General features: G+C 39.4%; 1 protein-coding gene across 1 annotated transcript in view; it reads left to right on the top strand.

Annotated features, from left to right (window-relative positions):
* LOC143430013 (octopamine receptor beta-2R) overlaps positions 1-16,192 on the top strand; it is an 80,361-nt gene extending 64,169 nt beyond the window's left edge. Inside the window, exons 3-5 of the mRNA XM_076905968.1 lie at positions 8,208-9,541; positions 10,908-11,138; positions 16,066-16,192. Of these exons, the coding sequence (XP_076762083.1) occupies positions 8,556-9,541; positions 10,908-11,138; positions 16,066-16,156 (1,308 nt within the window). The 5' untranslated portion in view covers positions 8,208-8,555 and the 3' untranslated portion in view covers positions 16,157-16,192. The remainder of the gene's footprint in view (positions 1-8,207; positions 9,542-10,907; positions 11,139-16,065) is intronic.
* Positions 16,193-23,950: the final 7,758 nt, after the last annotated feature.

Genomic DNA, 23,950 nt, shown 5'->3' on the forward strand with positions numbered 1-23,950 from the left:
ACCATCAACTTTAATACAAAACTGGTTCCCCATTCAGCGCGTAGAGGCTCGCTCTCTACGGTTACGCGGATCGATAAAATCAGAGCCTGTATTTTTAGAGCGCCGCGCAGCGTAACGAGTTCGAAATTTACGTACGTACTCTAAACTCGATGTGCTCCCGCGGCGTTACGGACGCATTATTTATATCTAAATCGTGTTTCGCAGCGTAAACTTTGATAAAGTCGTGTATACAGCGCGAGCCTGGCCCGCGTGCAACTTGGAACCGTTTAAAATTCAAATAACAGCCCCGCATAATCGAAACCTGGTGAATTTTCGGCTCGACAAAAGTTCCTCGACTGTGTCGATCGAGTGGGGAGTGTTTTACGAAGAAAAACCAACCAAAGAAACAACCTCACGCGAGATACAGTTTAAAAGAGAGGGCAGAAATGATATCCCTTCTGCGAACGTGAATTTATCGTTGCTCGTCGAACGAGGGAATTAAATCCACTGATTTATCGACGCTAACCGTGGGGAGAGATGTTGTAGCTTGTTTATCGGGTGTTAAACTTTGCCACGAATCGATGGATTTTCAGGTATCGTTGTCGAATCGAATCGAATCGCGAATTGTCCATTGGCAACGCGCTGTTTTACTTACGCTCGACAGCGTTAGGAATCGTGGCACACAGAATCGCTATTGTATATTGATAACTCGAATTAATGCGCGCGTATAATAGAAGATAGTAATCCAACGCTCGATACTTAATACCTCGACTAGATTAGCACGCTGTTCGTGTATAATACGGATATCGCCGCGCCTGGTATGGAGCAATCCTCAAAGCTGTACCCGCGCGGTTTCTCGCCCAGAAAGTTTTAGGCTAGGTTACAAATTACACGTTACTCGATACGAAACCGTGCCGTTCCGATCGTGCATTTAAGTTTCGCTAGTTAATCCTATATTACGGACCAGATTAACAAGATACTCTGATTAATTATGTATCCAAACTAGTAACCTACATCGATTCCTCTAACGCCATTTTAAAAATATCTGCCATCGTACTAATTTTTGTGGTAAATTCGAAACAAGCATCTTGCTGACTAAAAACTCTATTCTAAGATTATGATAATTCATAATTGGTCTATTTTTGTGGAATACATGTTTACTCGAAGCGCAATGTATGAAATATTACTGATTAATTATGTATCCAAACTGGTAACCTGTATCGATTCCTCTAACGCCATTTTTAAAATATCTGCCATCGTGCTAATTTCATGGTAAATTCGAAACAAAAATCTTGCTGACTAAAACCTCTATTCTAAAATGATAACAATTCGGATATTCCTTTTTTTAATCGTTCTATTTTTATGAAATACATTTTTACTTGAAGTGCAATGTACAAAATATTACCAACCAGATTAACAAAATACTCTGATTAATTATGTAACCAAACTAGCAATCCATATGGATTCCTTTAACACCGTTTTAAAAATATCTGCCATCGTGCTAATTTCATGGTAAATTCGAAACAAAAATCTTGCTGACTATAACCTCTATTCTAAAATGATAACAATTCGGATATTCTCTTCTTTAATCGTTCCATTTTTATAAAATACATTTTTCCTCGAAGCGCAATGTACGAAGCATAAAAAGAGTCATAAAGGATTACGGATTTTCACTCGAGACGCGAAGAAAGCGCTGTAAAAATTGTCGAAACAGCGAGTATCACGAGTGGTCGCATTTCTGGCCTTTTATCGGTCAGTTGTTCATTGGAGAGAAGGTGAAGAAGACAGCAGGACGCGAATCAGATTTCGCGAGACGCGGCCAGGGCGGTTCTCGATACGTTCCCAGAAAATCGAGTCCCAGTTTCGCGAAATGCGGGCGTAGCAGCGTGCAATTGCAGCAATGAATCGCGTTTCGACCGGAAGATAAATTGGAATCGATCGCGAGCTATCCCACGGGGTGACATTATCAAATTTTTCCTGCTCGAGGCAGCGATACGCCCTCTTTGTCCGCTCGGTTGTCCGCGTTAGCGGTTTATCGGCCCACGACGGGAACCAAAACCGCTGGAGAGTCGATTGGAAAAATATTACGTCTGTGTGCACGTGGAAGTTTCGACGTGCACGTTCGATTCGACTCTATTTGGTCCATGCAATACCACGAACACGTAGAAATACGAAATTTTGAGTAAAATATGTGTGTATCTTGGAGAAATTTTGAAGACGTATTCTGAAAGGCAAAATAAGTCGAAAGTGAAGAAGAAAAGAATTGCGTTTGGAGCCTCGTTTTCGAGAAAAACGACTTTAAATATCTTTGTAAGTCACTGCAATGCACTTACCGTGAATACGTTGAAACACAAAATACTGAGTAAAACATGTGTGTAGCTTGGAGAAATTTTGAAGACGTATTCTGAAAGGCAAAATAAGTCGAAAGTGAAGAAGAAAAGAATTGCGTTTGGAGCCTCGTTTTCGAGAAAAACGACTTTAAATATCTTTGTAAGTCACTGCAATGCACTTACCGTGAATACGTTGAAACACAAAATACTGAGTAAAACATGTGTGTAGCTTGGAGAAATTTTGAAGACGTATTCTGAAAGGCAAAATAAGTCGAAAGTGAAGAAGGAAAAAATTGCGTTTGGAGCCCCGTTTTCGAGAAAAATGAGTTTAAAGACCCTTGTAAGTCACTGCAATGCACTTACCGCGAATACGTTGTAACACAAAATTCTGAGTAAAACATGTGTGTAGCTTGGAGAAATTTTGAAGACGTATTCTGAAAGGCAAAATAAGACGAAAGTGAAGAAGAAAAGAATTACGTTTGGAGCCTCGTTTTCGAGAAAAATGACTTTAAAGATCTTTGTAAGTCACTGCAATGCACTTACCGCGAATACGTTCAAACACAAAATACTGAGTAAAATATGTGTGTATCTTGGAGAAATTTTGAAAACAGATTCTGAAAAGTGAAATAAGATGAAAATGAAGAAGGAAAAAATTGCGTTTGGATCCTAGTTTTCGAGAAAAACGACTTTAAAGATCTTTGTAAGTCACTGCAATGCACTATGGGTAGGCGCTGATGGCCACACACGTCGCACCTACGGATTTTCAGAGTCGTTTATTTCTAAAACGAAGCTTTAAATTCAATTTTCTTATTCTTCGTTTTCGTTTTATTTTGGTTCGATTAATTATTCACTGAAATTTGTTCGAAAGGTAGTCAAGTTCTTTGTGTTTAAAATGTAAGAGGGGATAGTTTTTTGTGTTCAACTCTGACCGTTCTGGTTTCAGTGTTTTGTATTATATAATATAACTCGACAAGCAGGGAACCTTGACAGGTGTCACTGTCACGATTACGTCATACGAATTGGAACTTGTTTACCCGATTTCCATACATAATTCGTACATGAATTAGAATGCAATTAGACCGCTTGGAAAGGCTGAGTAATTCTCTAAACACGTATCATGAAACCTTAATTACCCAATTACGTTACATGCAAATTCTATTTATATGCAGGTAGGAATACCTGAGAGCTATGCAAAAATCGTGGACAAATTTACATAACACAATTTACGTGTTTGTCACCAAGACAGACGTCCACTTTCTGCACGATGACTATCTCATTTCTAACCAAGACGAATCCAACAAATTCCAACCATTATTCTCTCAAAAGTAATTCAACACATATTACTGAGCTAAATGTTACTAAAAATTTCAACAATTATCGAGCAAACAGACGTTCAAAAACGCATAAAAATAAGAAACCATGCTCGAACGATGATCACTGCTCCAGCAACCAAACTGCAGTTACGTTTCATCTCATCTAGTACTAAACAGTCAAAAGCAAGAGATACATTATTCAACCCAGACGCGGGTTTCATCTCGAAGCATTGCTCGAAGGGTTAACTCGAACCCAGCAGCCACTGAACGAAGGCCTAATCTTAGCACAGCGTTCTTTAAATCACCTGAAACGACGTGGCCTCGAACGACGCGCGTCGTCGAGGACAGATCGCACCCTCGAGCACCGTTCTCGTCGAGACGACGGCTGCTCGCCAAGGTCGCGTTCTCCAATGTCGCCCCAGGTGGCGCGAATTACGGTCACCGTGTCGGAACTGCTGTCAGCGTTGCTCCTTGGCCGTGAAGTCGTGTTGCAAGGCGAACGCGCGACGGTTCTCTCTCGAAGACGAAGAAAATCGCGAATACAGAGAGCTACCCGGGAATATGGCGGCTGATAGCGCGTCCCAGGATGATGGATGACCGCCCTCGCGACGCTCTGTTTCTCTGGTTCCGTTTCCGTGGGATTACGTCGTCGACGGAAATTTAGTTTCACGTATAACACGAATGTTGCACGGTTGTGTGACGCGAAATTTATGCGCTTACTTCTTTTTTATGTTAAATTATTGGTGAAAATTTGTCATTAAAATTTAGAGGCGATATTTGAAGTTGTTAATCAGTTCAAATGGTGTCATTAGAATCGAAGATAAAATGTGTAAATTGTCTAATTTGTATGATACGTGTATTTGTTTAATGGGATAATGATTTTTGTCAATATTTTAAAGATGCAAAGGACTAATGAGAGACTTCTTCGGTTATATAGATATGACAAATTTCACGTATAACACGCGCGAGAGTGTTGCACGGTTGTGTGACGCGAAATTTATGCGCTTACTTCTTTTTTATGTTAAATTATTGGTGAAAATTTGTCATTAAAATTTAGAGGCGATATTTGAAGTTGTTAATCAGTTCAAATGGTGTCATTAGAATCGAAGATAAAATGTGCAAATTGTCTAATTTGAATGATACGTGTATTTGTTTAATGGGATAATGATTTTTGTCAATATTTTAAAGATGCAAAGGACTAATGAGAGACTTCTTTGGTTATATAGATATGTCAAGAGGTTTGATTTAAATAGTGGGTACGATACTACTTAAATAACAAGTCAAATATAAATTGATTTGGATAATGACCAACTTTCATTATAGAACATCGTTTACAACAGCGTGAACAATATGTATCGCGTTCTTGGGCGTGAATATCTCGACACGACGCGTAATATGTAAAACCGTGCGTGCCAATGTTATTTATTGAATCCTACGACGAATTTCATGCCATAGAATAAGGTAAACTGCGAAGTGACATCGACGTGGATTTCTTGAAACACATTTTCATTTAACGATCGCATTAGAAACGCACTCGTGTCATTTGAATTGGAAGCAACAAATGGCGCTCGAGATTGATACGCTCCTTTTACGACGAAAGCGATATTGACTCGACCGAAATCTATTAGGGCATACTGTAAAACAAAGATTAATAGCGGGATGTGACACGAAACCATCGATCAGTATCATTTTTTATCCCAGTAGAGTAATGCCTTGATACAGTCGGGCATTAATCAAACGCAACGATACGAATGGCGTTACTGCGTTCACCAACGGCATCGATTGAGAAAGAGGACTGTGGAACACCAAAATTGCTAGCAAAACGTGTCTAAACGTTACTCAGAAAATGATTAAAAATTGCCAGCTATCGTCACCATTCACTAAATTAAATTAATACCTCAAATTCCACTGGAGTTCACCAACGGAATCGATTGAGAAAGAAGACTGTGGAACATCAAAATTGCTAGCAAAATGTATCTAAACGTTACTCAGAAAATGATTAAAAATTGCCAGCTATCATTACCATTCACTAAATTAAATGAATAAATCATATTCCGCTGGAAATATGAAGCCAAAAATATATACCAATGCTGTCAATTATACTTTCTCTGTTTTGAGAAAAAAATATTAATTTATGAATAGTTGAACAATAAATTTTAATTTTGGTTTGCAAAGAGTAAGGTACACGTCAAATTCAAGTCACTACAAACAATAGAACTGTCCAAACGTTGCAGCCTCCAGAACGAGCTTCATTTAATGGCATCCATCAGGGTTACTCGAGGAAACTAGACGCTAGAAACGAGTATTCGTGTCATCGTTACTTGAGAGTCTAGACGGTAGACTCTGCTCGACATCCTCATCGCCATCAAGCATCCATCACGCGAGCGAGTCCTTACTTAGAACCGTCGTAAAGCTCGCGTGGAACGCGACCTCGTGGAAGGCCAGAAAACAAATGGTCGTGAAGGTCGGAACGCAATCGAAGCTGCTGGTCGCTTTGACCGCCTGACAGGCTTGTCCTTTTCGAGTCGAGATAAAGCAGAATGCACACCCAACGACGATTTTCACTGGCTGAGAGAGCTGTAACTAGTCTGCACTTAGGGTTGTTCGAAAATGGTACTTTTTATGGATTTCACATCGAATGAAACTTATTAATAAGAAAGGGTTGCAACCAACCCTAATTTTACGCAAATAATTCACTTCATGTTTTATTAAACCGTGCTATGCAAAAATTATTAATGAAGATTTTCCAAGATTAAACATCGTATACTATATCAAAAGAATATTAAACGAAACTTATTAACGAGGATTCTCCAAAGATATTAAGTAGTACAAAATATATAAAACCATGTTACAAAAGAATTATCGCGATATTTTCACCACATTTTCAATATACGCGACTTAATCAGAAACTTAAACTTCAGAACAGCTCGATAAGAAAATTGAGTGTACCTAAGAGCCCTGCGATTATAGCATAGAAGAAAAATGGCCCATCCAATCGTCATCCCCATCGTTCACAGTGCTAAGTCTCAACGCCTCCTGTAAGACATCAAACAAACCAGTTTACGGACCAACTCGAACCATAACCAGTGATATACGAAGGCGTTCACCTTAAATACGAGACTGTCAACGACAGACGGCACAGCCTATCATTGTGCGGGCAGCCTAAAAGTTCTCGAGGCGTTCTCGAGGCTCCCGTTGGAACGCTGCGATGGTAGGGGTTGTTTTTCAATGGCCAGGAGCCGCGTCCCGCTCAGCACGCCCCGGCAGTCGGTATAATTGACCCAAATGTACCGCAAAAATAGCGGATCATAAATTACACGGACGGAACGGGAGTGCACTTGACACGGCCCTGTCGCGGCACGGTCAACGGTGGCACGGCTCGCGCAGACGGCGACCAGAAAAAGGGGTTCCATTTCAGGGTCACGCCATTCTTCCGCCGCGTCCTCGTTTCGAGTGGTGACAATCGAGAAACTCGCGGCGCGGACGGTGCCATTTCACAAAAGGGCTCCGCTGGAGAACGGAGAGTTGGCCACGGCTGGTGTCTCCAGTCAGCTGCTCCGTACACATATGCATAAGTTTCTTTTACTGTTTACCATTTCGAGGACATGTTCGCGAAATCGTTTTTATCCTCTTGCACTTCTTTATGTATATTTTGGAACTTTTACGTTAGTTACATTTCTTAGGTTTCTTAATTGGGATTTATAATTTTGTAGGTACTCTGATACATCGATAGAGCTTTAACTTATTTTTTTTATTTTATTCGTAGAAGAAAATTTTGCAGTGATTTATAAAATGGCAAACTGATGATATAAGGAAACGGTGTTTTATAAATGGCGAACAGAATTCGTTTGTTATTTCGTTTCATGGATTTTATCGAGCGCCACCGTTTCTGCGCCTCAAAAAGAGGAGATCTAGGTGCAAACAAATCTAACGGTACGATATTAATGCTACACAGACGGAATAAATTGAATAGTCTGAATGATTTAATGGACTGAGTAGATTAACCAAGTAGTACAAACAAATCGAATAAAGTGGGTCGTCTAGTGTGCTTCACATCTCTCTCTTGTCGAATGCATCAATCGAGAACGACAATTTAAATGTCGCGCCAAAATGTAAAACCACTCCAACTTGCTGTCTTCCCTATTAAAATATCAAACAACTTAAACCAAAAAATTGCCAATCTCAATAAACTACATTTTACACACTGCAGTGCTCGCAGAAAAATTATCAATAGTAATTGAACAGAGGCAACTTGCTGTCTTCCCTATTAGAAAATTAACCAACTTAAATAAAAAAATTGCTAATCTCAATAAACTACATTTTACACACTGCAGTGCGCGCAAAAAAATTATCAATAACAATCAAACAGAGACAACTAAAAATATTGTTCAAAATATCGCTTCTCTTCGAATAAATACAATAGAATCTTTACCAAAACTCTTAAAGCTACTTTAAAACTGTATACGTATCTCTCTACAAAGAATTATACAAAATAATTAAGTAACACTAAGCGAACTGTAGCTAAAATCCTCGAATTCAACTTTAAAACCCCATCGCTAACTCGCACGACTCTACCTTCTTCCAGATTACCGCTAAGAGGGACCGTCGAGGCATGTAGAAGGACCAATAAGTCCTGCTCCCTGCAGAGGAACGCGTCTCCCGGATTACCCGTCGCTCCCAGCGAGTATCCAAGGCGTAGACAGAAAGAGAGAGAGGAACGTCGAGTATCGGCGATTGCGCTGGCAGCTGTCCCAGGGGTGCGAGATACCAGGCAGGAGGCAACGCTCTTACCCCGGCGGGAAGATGAAGGCCAGGCTGGTGCGTCGGCTCGTTGGCACGTCCGTGACCTAAGGCCGTGCGTCTGGTCCCTTCCGGCCCAAGAGGAGGAGGAGAAGAAGGCGAAGGGTTGCGCGGTTCCGTGCGGCGGCCGAGCATGACGACGATCGTGACTAGTCCCGAGCCGACGGAGGTGGTGTCCCCGGTTACGACCCTGTTGACCGCCATCACAACCGAGGACGGCCAGTTCGCGAACAACAGTTACTCGACAGAGCAGAAACTGTCTGTCCCGGCGACGGTCACGAAGGGCTGCATCCTCGGCTCGATCATCGTCACAGCTGTCTTTGGCAACCTGCTGGTGATGGTCTCCGTGATGCGTCACAGGAAGCTGCGCATCATCACGAACTACTTCGTCGTCTCGCTGGCGCTCGCTGACATGCTGGTCGCCATGTTCGCGATGACGTTCAACGCGAGCGTGCAGATCACCGGCAGATGGCTATTCGGCTACTTCATGTGCGACGTCTGGAACTCGCTGGACGTGTACTTCAGCACCAGCTCGATCCTCCATCTGATGTGCATCTCGGTCGATCGTTACTGGGCGATCGTCAAGCCGCTCAAGTACCCCATCATCATGACCAGAAGGCTGGCAGCGTACATGCTGCTGGCTTGTTGGATCATGCCCGCGTTCATCTCGTTCATGCCCATATTCATGGGCTGGTACACCACTGTGGAGAACGATATGCACAGGCAGAAGCATCCGGAGCTGTGCGAGTTCAAGGTGAACAGGGTGTACGCGATATTCTCGTCGAGCATCTCGTTCTGGATACCCTGCACGATCATGACGTTGACTTATTTCGCCGTGTTCAAAGAGGCGAACAGGCAGGAGAAGCAGATGCACAGCAGGATGGGCAACGTGATGCTGTTGAGCCACAGGCCCAGCAAGGACCTGAACAATTTGAACGGGGAGCTGAACAGCGCTGGGTCTTCCAAGACGTTGACGTTGAACGAGATTAGCACGGATCATCTGCACACGCCCACGAAGGACAAGAACATCATGAAGATGAAGAGAGAGCACAAGGCTGCCAGGACGTTAGGCATCATCATGGGTACCTTCATAATATGCTGGTTGCCCTTCTTCTTGTGGTGCGTTTGAGGATATTTTTTTCTGGTGGATAATTGTAGAGGAGGTTCCGTAATGAGAGCAATTAATGGAGTATAAATTGTACAGTGTGCTTCAGAATTTTTAGAATACAGTTTAGCGATGAATGGTGGACGTTAGGAGCGTGACGAACTCAATACGTGTAATTGTGAGCGCTGTTTGAGTCGACTCTGAAGATGTAGCCACTTTTGTACTTCAATAGATGCAATTTCTTGTGTCCGTAGGGGGCATTTGAAATTGCTGGTGGCTATAGACGAGCTGTAGTATTAATGCATTGAATAGTACAAATGGTATTTTGAGAAATGTTATAATTTACTTTCTTTTATCCGATTCACTGTTTTTCTAATTACGTCATTATTAGTGAAGACTCAGTTGAGTACGAAAAATTCATCGCACCAAACTTTATCAATCTTCTAAGAAACACACTGACAGAAATTTATTTGGTCGTTACGGAACATCCTGTACAGTTACAAAATTTTATTCTGTATCTTCTCCTTTTGGGGTGCTGGAAGTATTCTCTCTATCGTCGATTCTGATGAAATCAGAAATATTTTTCGACCATCCGTTGGATTAACTGCAACGTGGAAATCGAGAAAGACCGCGACGTACATGGGTATCGCGTTCGGTTAATGAATTCAATTGCTCTCGTTAAGATAAGAAAACATAATTGGGTGAATACGTCCATACCAATTTAGTTTAAACCATGTTTCTCTCATTGCGTTGTTCAGGAAAATATTCGAAAAATTCACGTCCGTCATCTCAAATTTCTTTTCTCAACAAAAACCTCCCTTCAATTTTCTATAGTATTTCAAGATTTCTCAGATTCATCCAACATCATCTTAACCCATTAACCATTTTATTTATTCACTACATACATTTAACCTACAACAAAATATCACATTCGTCCAACATTTTTAAAAGTTAATGGTACGTCATATTTTTATATAACATAAGAAGTGCTGACGCATTCAATTAGAGGTTTAGCAGGAGTTTGTCTAACCTTAAGTCCTCCATTTGCAAGTACATTATCACGCCTCTTTGCGGCCAGTCCTGTCCCTGCCCCAACATGCGTTATTCAGGAAAATATTCGAAAAATTCCTGTCCTCCATCTCAAATTTCTTTTCTCAACAAAAACCTCTCTCCAACTTTCTATAGTATTTTTTGATTACTTAAATTCATCCAGTATCATCTTAACTCATTAACCATTTCATTTATTCACCATATACATTTAACCACCAACATTTTTAAAACTTATTTGTGCGTCATATTTTTATATGACATAAGAAGTGCTGACGCATTCAATTAGAGGTTTAGCAGGAGTTTGTCTAACCTTAAGTCCTCCGTTCGCAGGTACATTATCACGCCTCTTTGCGGTAAATCCTGCCCCTGCCCCGACATCGTGGTCGCGATCCTATTCTGGATCGGGTACATGAACTCGGCGCTGAACCCGCTGATCTACGCGTACTTCAACCGCGACTTCCGAGAGGCCTTCAAGAACACGCTGCAGTGCGCGTTCTGCTCGCTCTGCAGACGAGAGCCGTCCGACCTCGAGGCGCTCGATTTCCGTCGGCCGTCCCTAAGGTACGATCTGGTCTGACACGCTGAGGTACGCACTACATTCTATCGCTTTTTCGAACCCCACCTTCCTCTCTTTCTCTTCCAAAAAAACTCTCGATTTACGTGGACCAACAACGATCCCCCAACCGAAACGGAACCACTCGCGAGGCTTTATTCTCGTACGCGAGGAGGGAACGATCGTAACGTCGTTAAAAATGCACACGCAAGCGTTCAGAACGGTCGATTATTGATTTTCGATGCGACCACCGAGCTGAGTCGAAATTTAGGTTGTGTTTGGTGTCTTTGGTGACGGAGAGGCGATCGGGTTTTACAGTTCTGGCGGCGGATCCGAGGGACGCTCGCTCGTCGAGCCCTTTGCTGCGATACCGCGTAATATCGTTAAGTCTAAGAGGCAGGGATAATTTATAGGGATTGATCTAACCTATTTAGACTCCAGCTATTTTAGCGGTGCGGTCGATGGTAGAGACGCGTTGGAAAAATTGTTGCGCGATATTTGACTAAGTACGAGAATAAAGCTTGCGAAATTTAATTCTAGTTTAAAGGAGACATTTTAAAGTTTGCGAAATTTATTTAAAATAGTACGTATAAGTTCCATTACTTTTGTTAATATTCTACTGGTGAATGAACATTTTTGAAAGATTTGGTCGTTCTTAAATATAATTGAAAAGCAGAGAAGAATAAAATAGAAAGGAAAACAGAAATATTTATAAACAACCATAATATATACAATTCATAAATCATAATTAAAACTATACCATAAACCGCAATTAAAATAAATAATAAACCTTAACAATACATAATTCATACAAACACACGAGCAATTGTTTAATGCAAATTTTCAAATCAACAATAGTCAGGAGACATTAAAAAAGAAAGAAAGAAATAAATAAATAAATATATAATTCACACAAACACAGGGGAAATTGTTTAATACAAATTTTCGAATTAACAATTGTCAGGAGATATTATAAAAGAAAATGTTCGCAGTATACGTTTCATCGAAATTGCGTTCTCGTTTCGAACAGTGGACGATGAGTGGTCTCATTCGAAAATCAGCCTCGTCAGAGCGAGGCACGGTTCGATAAAAGTTATCGAAAATGCAGGAATAATTTATTCGCCCGTGGCAGTAATAGAATTCTAAATGGGCAGCCATAACTAGCCGCGCACTACTCCCGAAAGTAATTTTGGGAAATGACCAGCACGTCCGCGCATGATTTAATTAACGAGTCCTTCCGTTCTGATGACATGCTCACGCGTCACTTTATTCATCGTTAGAAATTACGCGCCACGTCCAACTTACTGCAATTAACCGTCCGTTAATCGACTAAGAAGATTGCGAGACCTTTACGCGTTGATGCGTTCCGTGGGAACAGTTTTTTTTCTCCTCTCAAGACCATTTCGTTTCAGTCGTTTAAGCTCGTTACTCGTCGATTGTTAAGAATATTTTTGTATATGCAGTAATTCTCGCGGATGACACAATTGATAATTAAAAAGGGAACGTTAAGGAATGAGAGTTTTCTTGTTTGCATGAGAAATATTAATTGGGTTGAGGAAGTTCTTCGAAATTAACCACAGGATTCTTTTTGTTAACCGCCCTGGCTCAATTTTAGTAATTGACTTTAGAATTTTGTAAGAAATTGCAATTTTCTAAACGTTACAACGTACTTTGCATTTTATGGTGCTCCGTTAGTGGATTTCCTCTTTCCATATGAATTATTAATAGTTTAGCACTATTTACATGTAAAAAAGGCATTACTTACCCCAGAAAATGCTTTAATACTGGTCATTATTCTTTGGTGACCTAGAAATCTGAGTGTAGCGATGGGCTCGAGTGCACCACGGCTCGTTACAATTTTAATATCACCCTTACAAATTTCAATGTCTAACCAAGTACATAATTTTGAACATGCTTCTAAAAATTATACAAAAAAACAGCATAACATCACAATTTTATAGCCAAAATTATCAGATTTCATTTGACCAGTCAATTAGTTTTTATATACTCCTTTTTAAATATCGTATCAATAAAAAAAAAAAGAAAGATACAGTTCGTTTCTTTCTAAGCACGCAATTTTTGGACTTATCTGTTCCTAACAAATCACAGGATCGTTCGAATCTCGAGGAAGTGCCATGAAACGGGGTGATTAGAAGCGAGCAGAGTAGAAGGGAGAGACATTACTTTTAATTTCACGCGGGAGAAGTAGGACGAGTCGAGAACCGGATGCTCGACTTCTTTCACACGAACGCGAGCGTAACTCGAAGAAACGCGCAACCTTCCAACCCTCCCCCAAACTGATTTCTTCTTCAAACAACGAAAGAAGGAACGCGATAATCCCAGGTTTTTTTTTTCTAAAATTAAAAGGTCGATTATAAGATTTCTTCTTAAACTTCTACCGTTGTTTCTTCAACCATACCGACGTAATTTTTATCTCCCTCTGCGATTATCGCGAGTATTGTCTGCTCGCAACTTCCCTCAGGAACAGAAGATCGATAATTTAATTTTCTGCTTAAGAACTCCAAGTTGGTAAAAAGAGTACCGTGGAATCTTATATTTTCCATTATCCTCTTCTATTTCCATACTATTTTATTATTATATGAGAAATTAAAGTATTTGACAAAATTTGAGTAACTGCAACAATGTTGTATCGCAAAGTAAGTCGTCAGAAAGCTGATTAATCTAAATCCTTTATCCTCCTTTTTTTATTTCGAATAATTCAATTATTCACTGACCAAAAGTGACCAACTCCATTTCATTATTTCTCTACAAATTTAATTCCAAATTTTAAACACCAAAGAACTCGATTAACGCCTGACTTTATTATTTTACAAATGTTCTACATTTTTTATTGCAAAAATAAACAGCTCGATCGCCATTGAGGATTACACGGTGCAGTGTCGTTTAAAAATGGAGCTCGTCGTACTATAATTGTTCGATGGCGTATTTTTAGCTAACCCTGAGGGAGAAGGGGGAAAGTTAACTTTTACGACCGTTGTTCTTCGCAAAATGACAGAGAGTTGCAGGACTTTGGTAACTTCGATTATCAGGGGCTGGCCGAGTCGCGTTTTTCGCGGCACTTTATGAACGAAGTTAACCCCCTATCTCACGCGGAAATTGCAAACACCGGTGCAGCCATCCTTAAAGCAGGCTTTCAAACCTTCGTCCCGCGTAATGAAAATATTTCCAGGCGTTCATCCGATTAAACGCTTGCGTTTCGCGCAACTTTCTGTCCGAAAATTGTGTCCCTTAACGACGCGTGTGTCGTTAACCAGTTAACCAGTTAAGTGCGTTCGACGTGTACACTCGTCGTGTAGAATAGAAAATTACCATTCGCTATAAAAAATTGAAATCTCAATAAAATGTAATAAGAATATTATTTGTTAGCTTTTTTGACGAATAACAATGCAATTCTTCCTCGTTTTTCGTGAAATGTATAATAGTACCATTTGTCCTGCGTACGACCATTGTCTGTTTTTAATTCCGCACCCTGTGCTGATCTTTTGAAGCTAAATTCCACAGTTAACTGGTGTTAACTGTGATTGACGAGTATACTCGTCATGGAGAAGTGGCACGATTTTGTGTATCAACGAGTAAACTCGTCACGCGTATAAAGTAGTGACCATTAGCTATGTAAATTGTAATTTTTTAGAAAGACGAAACATATCCTCAAATTTCAAGGTGTTTAGAATATTTTCAGGCCATGGTGGAATAAAAGAAGCAAATAAAAAATATAAATGATTTGAGACGAACTCGTGCATCACCGTATGCATCAGCTGAAACAGTTTACCAGTTCGCATAACGAGTTTATTTGTGTGCGAACTGGTTAATTGCTGGTGAACAAATGTTACGTGTGACAATTTACATTTATTCTAACAGTTTCAATTTTTAATATTTTATTAAACATATATTGGGTGTCGAAACGAGGAGGAGGAGTAGATTGTTAATTGGTCCAGATTAAAATTGATTAGGTGTCGTTAAATAGATTGTCGATGACGACAAATTATTTGTTAACTTCGCGAGGCTCTTTCGACATTTGATATCGCGTTATTTTGTTACCTTTGGATGAACAGTTAAAGTTTGGACGTAAAATATGGCTGGCCATGGTGAGAACAAACGTTCTCGGGGCACTCGGAATAAACGAGCAACGCAAACACGTTATTTGAGTAATTTGCATCGCAGGAAGCTAATTGCGTTTTATGCCACGCTTAGTTGTCGCAAATTAAACGTTCTCTGTTCCCCTTGGCTTGAATTGGGAAGTTTCGTGGAAATTTTTTAATTCTTCCCTCGGATGAATTGCCTGAAAAAAGTGTGGCAATTAGAATTTTAATTAAGATACTAATTATTGTACGATTTAACCGGCTGGAAACCGTTTCGAGCACTATAGTTTCGCAACCACGTTGAAATTTGCTATTAAAATTTGTTTATCGAGATTTTGTATTAGAAAATAATTTAACATGTGTACTGTAAGAGAATGCAGTTGAACTCTTAACTATGTTCAAATATAAAATCAATGTGACAATTTAGACAATTTTAAAAATCTGTAAACTTGAAAAAAAACTACTAACTCTTAACTGACTAACTAAAACACTAATTCTTTAGTAACTCTTAACTATGTTTAAATATAAAATCAATAGGACAATATTTAGACAATTTAGAAAGTCAGCAAACTTGAGAAAAACATTGCCAAATTTTCACCAAGAATATTTCACCAGGAAATTAAATGTAAAATTAATGTAAGAACAGTAAATGCGATTACGTCAATAATTGATAGTCTCAAGAAGAAAGCATAGCAATTCGACTTCTCCCTTTACTCTAGTCGTCTACAGATAAACGATCCAATCCACCAACCCCAAGCAGTTCCCAATTCCAAATCGCATGTCCGCACGTCGAAGGGAGCAAAACGTATCGCCACTGTTCTGTTTCTGCTTGCAGGTACGACGACCGCACTAAAAGCATATACTCGGAGACGTACATGAAGCACATCGACCGACGGAGATCGAGCGAGTACGGTAGCAGCCTCTGAGAGGAGTGCAACCTTGTACCGTGAACCGTATCCACGGAAAGAGGGGAGAAAAAAGGAGAGAGAGAGAGAGAGAAAGGAGAACAGAGAAACACTAAAAGACACGCATAAATACGTATACACCCACCTAATTAATACATCCGTACCGTCGCCTACACACGCAACAAGTAAAACGACGCGTATAATCGTCGACTATATACGTATGTATGTAAAAGTGTAGCCCGCCTCGAGAGATTCTACGCCATCTTGCCAAAACAAAACTCACGGAGGACGAATCTCGTTAACTACTCGCGTTTTTAACATAATTAGCCGCCTCGCGTGCTTACGGTTTCGACAAGATTCGCGTTTCGAGCTGGGACGGTTGATCGATCGACGCAATGCCTCTTCGAGAATCTCGCCTTAAGCCAGTTACACGCGTGTCCGTTCCGCTGTCACGCGAGATTTGAACGTACGACCTCGTGGAAGGCGATCGCGTCGAGCATCGTCGCCCAGAACCACGTCGTTCGACGTCTCCCCTCGTTGACGAACGACTTCGCGAGCGTGAAACAGGCTTAACGCGCGCGCGTTCTTCGTGGGCTCTTAATAATCACCTTCTTAACGCTCCAAAGTCACTTCTCAACGCGATCAGATCGGTTACACTTCTAAGTAGACACTAATAGTACATTCTATCATCGATACACCAGTATAAAGCTGCCAACCGTGCGAGGAGTAATAATAGAACATCCATCAGAAGCGCCATGGGTACCATACACACCTGGCAAACAATCGCATATGGACACGAGTGCCATTCTCAACGTTCGTACCTATCGCGAGAATCTACCAAGTGAACCGGGAACAAACAACAATCACCTCGGGTGGGCACTGTTTACAGGCAGGAAACGAGGACTGAAGAAACCGGAAGCACGCGCGGCCAGGGAATACAGGGACACACGAGAAAATCCGCAACCCACTGCGACACGATCACAGATCTGCACACCGTGGACGCATAGATTCGCGTGGAACACAAATGGCCCACGTCGCATTGCCAAAGATAATATTTTTAAGCCGCGTTTCCACGGGTGAACAGCGTTGCAATATATCAGCGATCGCTCGGTTAACGAGTAACCAGTCAAGAAATTGAAGATGATCGTTTGTCAGACGATCTTCCAGGGTATCTTCCGACTGTCGAACGTCCTATTGGGTGGCCAAAGGGTGCTGTTCGATTCGTGCACCGTTCGAGTACCACTCGAAGCCGTCTCCTTCGGTTCCATTCATTGTCCTTGCCGCTCTCGAACGCAGATGAGATCGAACACCTTTCTGTTATGGTTGTAAATATTTATCGAAGTGCGTTGGCCCTCGATTGGAGGGTGCTACAACGTTAGAGGGCGCTGGTTGCTGGATTTGCTTGCGCAAGTGGTAGCCATGCGAATGGGATTCTCTGTTTTGGTGTTCAACTCTCGTTACAAGTGGCATTCAAGGTGTTCCTGTCTCGTTTCTGATCCGTGTTCGAGGGAGAGTGGACTGCGTGGTTGTTGCTACGGTTAGGTTAATTAGTATTATTGCTCATTGATGAAAACGTTATCACATGACAGGTTACATGTTTTATTTTTTTTTTTTTAATAAGGAAAATCGTGATGTAACGAGTATGTCTCTAAAAAGTGTGTGATCGTTATTGTTATCGTTGTTGATCGATTAGTGCTATTTATTTAATCGTTGATCGTCTGATAGCCGTCTGTTTCGAAATCGTTGTGGCTAGAAACGAGGATACGTTGATTTTTATTTTTATTTTTTTTTTTCTATATTCTATCGTACGTTTTACAGGAGACTCGTTGCGAGATGTATGTAACACTCGTTAGAAAGATTCTTTTGAAGCCGACGAACGAGGTTCGTTTTCTCTCTCCGTTTCTGTTCGCTGGTTGAACCAAGTCTTCCTTCGAGGAAAGTGTACGATCGTTGGTTTCAGGGACGAAGTCACGACACACGAGTGATTGTAGCCGATGAAATTTTTGTTTCACTTGTTGAGAAAAGTGTATCCAGTTGAGGCGTTAAGTTAGAACGGCCAAATCGAAGATTTTTATTTTTATACGGACCACGAACGTTATTTTTATCGTATTAATTTTATGTTTAATTTATACACACACGTATTTATCGCTTTTATCCACGTTAAGTTCCCTTTTCAATTCCTTCGAGTCGAGATCAAAATTAACTCGCGAGAGGATCGAAGATCCAAACTGATCGTTAGTTTCTAGTCGTATGGAAATCAATGGAAACGTCGTTTTTCAGCTTTTTTTTTTTAATATCCACATGAAAGCAATAATAAACGTCACCGTCTGAAGGACAAAGAATTTTTTTTTACGTCTCACTATGCTTAGATTAAAATACTGAATAAAGTGTTCAAGATATTAGTGATATACGAATAGCAATTAAATGTACGACCACTTATATCGACAAATCGAAACAGCTGAACAGCGTCAAACGGTTCGATGAGACACAGACAACGCTTTAGCCGGGGTAGAAATTTCGCAAGGGTGTCACTCGCGAACGTTTAAGCACCTTTTAATTCCTACATTCTGTTGTTACCAAACGCGATATTTAAACGTCTCTTCAATCGATACTCCTTGGTCACTTTTTCCAAACCAACACCTCTTCCAGAAGCGAAACGAATCAAATTAACAAACCTCGAGTTCTACAAGATATTCCACCGATTGTTCCAATTTTTGTATTAAAAGAATTGAAGAAAATCCTACGCGAGGTTCAAGTGGAATTAATTAACGCTGTTAAGACGTTCGAAAGAAGTGTCACGAGCCGTGCGATTTAATCGTTAGCGAGGAATCGAGCTGGAATCATTCAGGGCTCGCAATGGTATCGTTAAATAAGTTCTCGCGACGAAAGTTTCATTACGAGAGTCGTCGATCGAGGAAAAGAAAATTATCCCTCGATTAATTTTACGCGAATTGAAATTCTGATGGGTGCAGTCTGTTCTTGAAAGCGAATCTGAGCAAATTAAACAAGTTTCTTTGCAAATACAGCATTAAAAATGCATATTTGAGCAGATAAATTTTATTTGTGGTATGTATCTTGTTTTTTTTTTGGAGCACACTGTATATGGGTGTGTTAGTAATTTGATAATAATTAGGAACCTGTAATGAACTATTAAATCGTACGAAATTTAATATATTGAAATTCGATCAATCAGTAGAAAGATTCTAAAGGAAATTTAATTGTTCATCAATGTTTTTCATGGCTGTTGTTAATGAAAATTGGTTTGATCGATAAGAAGAGAATATCATCGTGCACCTAAATTTTCTCAATCGATTCTTTTAAATTAACTTCTCCACAGAATATTTATAATTATTCTGGAGAGACATTAGTTTCCGTGTCCGTCGCAATTAATCCACAAAAATTAAGCTTTTTGTGCGCAAAATTTCTTCCGAAGCATTGATACAATAAATTCGACAATTCCTTAATTATCAAAATAACAATCGCATTACAGAAACTGATAAACATTCACGCCAATAAAACAAAATATAAATACGCGTTTTTAATACTGTATCGATAGAACTTGCTCGTACAAAATTCTACTTTGCTGCTTTCGTCCTCGAAAGACGCCATCTTTGTCAAGAACACTCCACGAGAATCGCAGTAGCGCCGCTTTAAGTCCAGTTAGTTAAGGTTTCGTTACACTTTTTACCTCTAACTCCCCTATAATTCATCGTTTTCTCTGTGATAGAACTCGCGTGCTAACGTTCATTGTAAATAGCCTGTAAATACGCGTATCCAAAGAAAGGTGGCTCTCTCCTCGTGTAAATACGTGCGAAACGACACGTTAGCCTCGTAAAAAAAATACCCATTTGCGTGTCAGAATCCGCGTAACAAATTGTGCGCGATGAACAAGCGATGGTCACATCGTGTCGGATAAAAAACGTGTTATCCACTCGAGAATCTTCACACATTGTTGTCGCGTCCTCGAAGCAACGTTTCATTCAACGCGTTCGAATTTTCGTTCGATGGTTGTCGACGTTCGATTCGATTCGCGTGACGATCGATTGTTTCTGAAACGCGTGCAATCGATTGTAAACTATTTGAAGTCCGCTCGTGGCACGAATTTCCCGGTTAATTTAGTCTCTTCTGGTTTCTCGACGCGAGAGCAGCTTCAGTTTCCTATCGACACGATCGAGGAGGAATGAAATTAGCGTCAAGGGGGATTCGATGATCGTGTTGTGATATTGGATGCTTTTTCGCGCGCCACGTTGCATTTCTTGCGGTAAATGGGTCGATGGACGTTCGTTTACGACGCGTCAGATTTGAAACGCGGTTCGATTCGTTGCGAGAGGGTGAGATAGGTGTACATACATGTACATATATATATCTGCGCGCGCGTAGAGTCGTTTTTAGCGCAGAGGAGCGTGTCCCGTGGAACCTTTTTATTGTTTCGTAATTCATTTTTTGTATTAGTTTGTTAGAAATAAAATGTTGATTACACTTTCGATCGACGGATTTAGTTTTTTTTCTACTTTTTACTAACAGCTCGCATCAGATGAGTAATCGCTGTACGATTTGTTCTCTCGAGAAAGTAGAATCGAAGCGCTCTGTTGTCCCTCTCGATGAAAGTTTTCAATAAATTTAATTAAAACGTGTTAATTATTCTGCCGCCCCGCTAATTAAAATATGGAGGGTCTTTTCATTATAGACTGATAATTGCGATTGTAATCCTGTTAAAATTCAGAAGGTCTGACTAATCAGTTATCGATTCTGTTATTAAAAAATGTCGAAGTCTCAGTCACAGTGAAATTTAAAGCTGGAGTGAAACGGAATACGAAATGTAATTACTTATAAAATACCAAAAAGGTTTCTAAAAAGCAGAGAAAATGTTCGTTAATTAATTATTAAGTCATAGCTTGTCGAAGCCTAAAAAGTCAGACAAAATTCGAAATATTTAATTAATTACTTAACGATCCGCATTTCTACTAAAAACCTGAATAAAAATATGAACCATTTACAATACTTATTAAATTTTTTCTTAACAACTTTGGTTATTCTTAATAATAATTTCTATGATACTTTAGTAATTCAATACAATTATTTTAATTCATTATCATTCATAATAATAGAAATTCGACGAAATAAATTTCCAATACAATTTCTGAACAAAATATAATTTTGAAAAAGCGATACAGACGTAGAAAAGTTTCAGTGAGACGAACGACGATTTTCTAATGGATGTTTAATGTATGCAATTATACACTGTGTGTAAAAAAGAATCAAATTCACTGGCTGGCTTCGTAAACGAAACTACATACGTTCCAGTTTCTCCAAGTGCCATTTACGACTGCACATTGCACATTTCATGTCGACTGTTGCACAAAATGCACCATGTTCCATTTCGCGCTATAATTAATCAACAAGGTATAATAAAAATCAGTAAAGCATATTCATCAATGAAGATTACAACAATAAACTATTAAACACCGCATATAAATATTTTTCAATATTTTATAAATTCAAAGTAAAGATAATATAAAAAAAGAAAATATGCAGTTATATAAAAATTATTTGCATTAATTGAATTTTGATAAAAACGTTTTAAGAATGAATTCGAAATTCGCATTATTGAATTTAATACTGATTTTCTTATTTTCAAGCGTTTCATTTTTCCACGAATTTAAATAGTTCGTTAAATAATTCGTTCCTCTGGTTCACTGGACAGTGATAATATTTTCCGACCCAAATATGAGTTTCCTTCAAATAAAATGGAGTACACGTCATGCACGACGCGTGTATGGTAAAGAATTTATGTTGTCACTGGTCATTACCATACTCGTGCGCGAATACTAATCTGGCAGGTGTTGTTGGCCAGCAGAATGAAAAGTCAAGAGTTCCCAGTAATAATATTGACTTTAGAAAATGTGCAAACGTGCGTATGCTTCTCTGCAAACAAATTCGAGTTGCGTCTCTATGCGACATTGTTATTCTGGTAATTTTGCTCCCAGTTTTTGAAAATTCATCAAATACATCTATTTTCTTTTTTATTACAAGGTTTAGCATATATTACGTATCTTTAGCTGTGACCAAAAAATGTTTTAAGTATACTGTAAATATTATTTAACTTTTTATTTTCAAATAGAATTTTTAAATTATTTAAATTTGTTAAAGGAATATTTTTAAATTAAATGAAAATGGAGGTCTGTAACTTGAAATTTTACAAAGTTGAGTTTGTGGAAAGGTACCTTCAATGTGTATTGCGATGGTATACTCCATGCATCATCTTTTGCAATTACTTGTATTATACACAAATTGTATTCCAACCTGAATTATCGCATCTCAGATTTCTAATCGTATGAAATTTGTATTAAAAACGACTTCAATGCACATCAATGCAATTACTTGTATAGTTTAAACATTAGCTCGTACTCAGTAATTTAAACAATTACATCTATATTCGTTTATAATGAAGCGTGACTTGATTAAGTATTAACTATAAATTAGACAAAATTTATTTAGTTAACAGATGAAATTTACATAAGTATTTGCTTTTAATTGTTTTAAGGTAAATTGTTCAAAAATACTTGATTAATCTGGTTAAACACATCGCTAGAACCATACAGCTTCACCAAAAATCCTCAGAGTTTTCGATGAAAGAAAATGCGATTCGAAAAGTATCATTTTAATGCGAAAAAAGATAAAAAGACCTTGCTTGTTCAAGTTAACAAAAGATCAAAACGAAGAAAATGAAAAGGTGTCGTTAGACACAAATTTTCCTCTACGACCACGCGATAGAGGCGATTAAACGAATCGATAAGCGCGACAGGCACCCAATAGGGTTAATTGCCACGACTAATTAGAACCATCGGATGGGTCTGAGTGACGAGGAATGGTGCGGGCGAAATTCAACTGCCAATGGAGCTGAGAATGGAAACAAGTCTGTACTTTAGCAGATAAAAAGTCGTATCCACCCTATTTGTTGAATTAAACATTCTTCCTTAATGCGTCATTTAACATCAAACTTCATAATAATAAAGCATCTCGACAGTTAGTTACCTTTAAAAATAAATTAAATGACTGAGGGCAGTGAAAAAAAGTAAGTAAGATGTAATTGTAGCCTAGAGTGACCTTGAACAACGGAACTTGTGGCCCTTTACTATACCTTTAAATGAACAGCTGGAATAAAGCCCTGTCAGAGATGCAAAACTCTTTTTAATTACAGAATAATTATTCACACGTTCGTACAAACTACATAAAAATTGCTATCTAAATTCTTATTTAAATAAATAAATCACGCAATTTCACTAATTCTATAGTGTCCAGAAAATATATGGACACTATGATTTTAAGATGGACTCAGAGAAATACCCTTGCAATTATTATGTTACTGCATTATTAATAATTCTGCGAAACGATTAAGAGTTTGCGTTTAAAATTGTTGTCCTCTGTTCGATGGACTCAGAGGAATACCCTTGCAATTATTATGATACTGCATTATTAATAATTCTTTGCAAGAGTTTGCGTTTAAAATTGTCGCGTCCTCTGTTCGATTCGATTAGATTCGATTAAAATCGAGAGATACGAGTTCTTACCTCTCAGGTACAGAAGTGTGCTCCGATTCCAAGGGAAACTTGACCGGCTGATCGCGTACAGGACGAAGTAATATCCCTGGGCGAGGTAAAATTGACGGAGGCGTGGATCAATTTCGCTGTGTGCACAGCTGCGTTCGTCAAATCGAAGCCTTTCATTTCCGGTTACTCTTGTAAGTTTACCAATGAAAGAGCGTCGACGGGAGCGTGAAAGCGTTGATCGAGTCGCAACTAAGGTCGAAGGACG

This window comes from Xylocopa sonorina, chromosome 12 (genome assembly GCF_050948175.1).
Source record: "Xylocopa sonorina isolate GNS202 chromosome 12, iyXylSono1_principal, whole genome shotgun sequence".
Classification (NCBI taxonomy): Eukaryota; Metazoa; Arthropoda; class Insecta; order Hymenoptera; family Apidae; genus Xylocopa; species Xylocopa sonorina.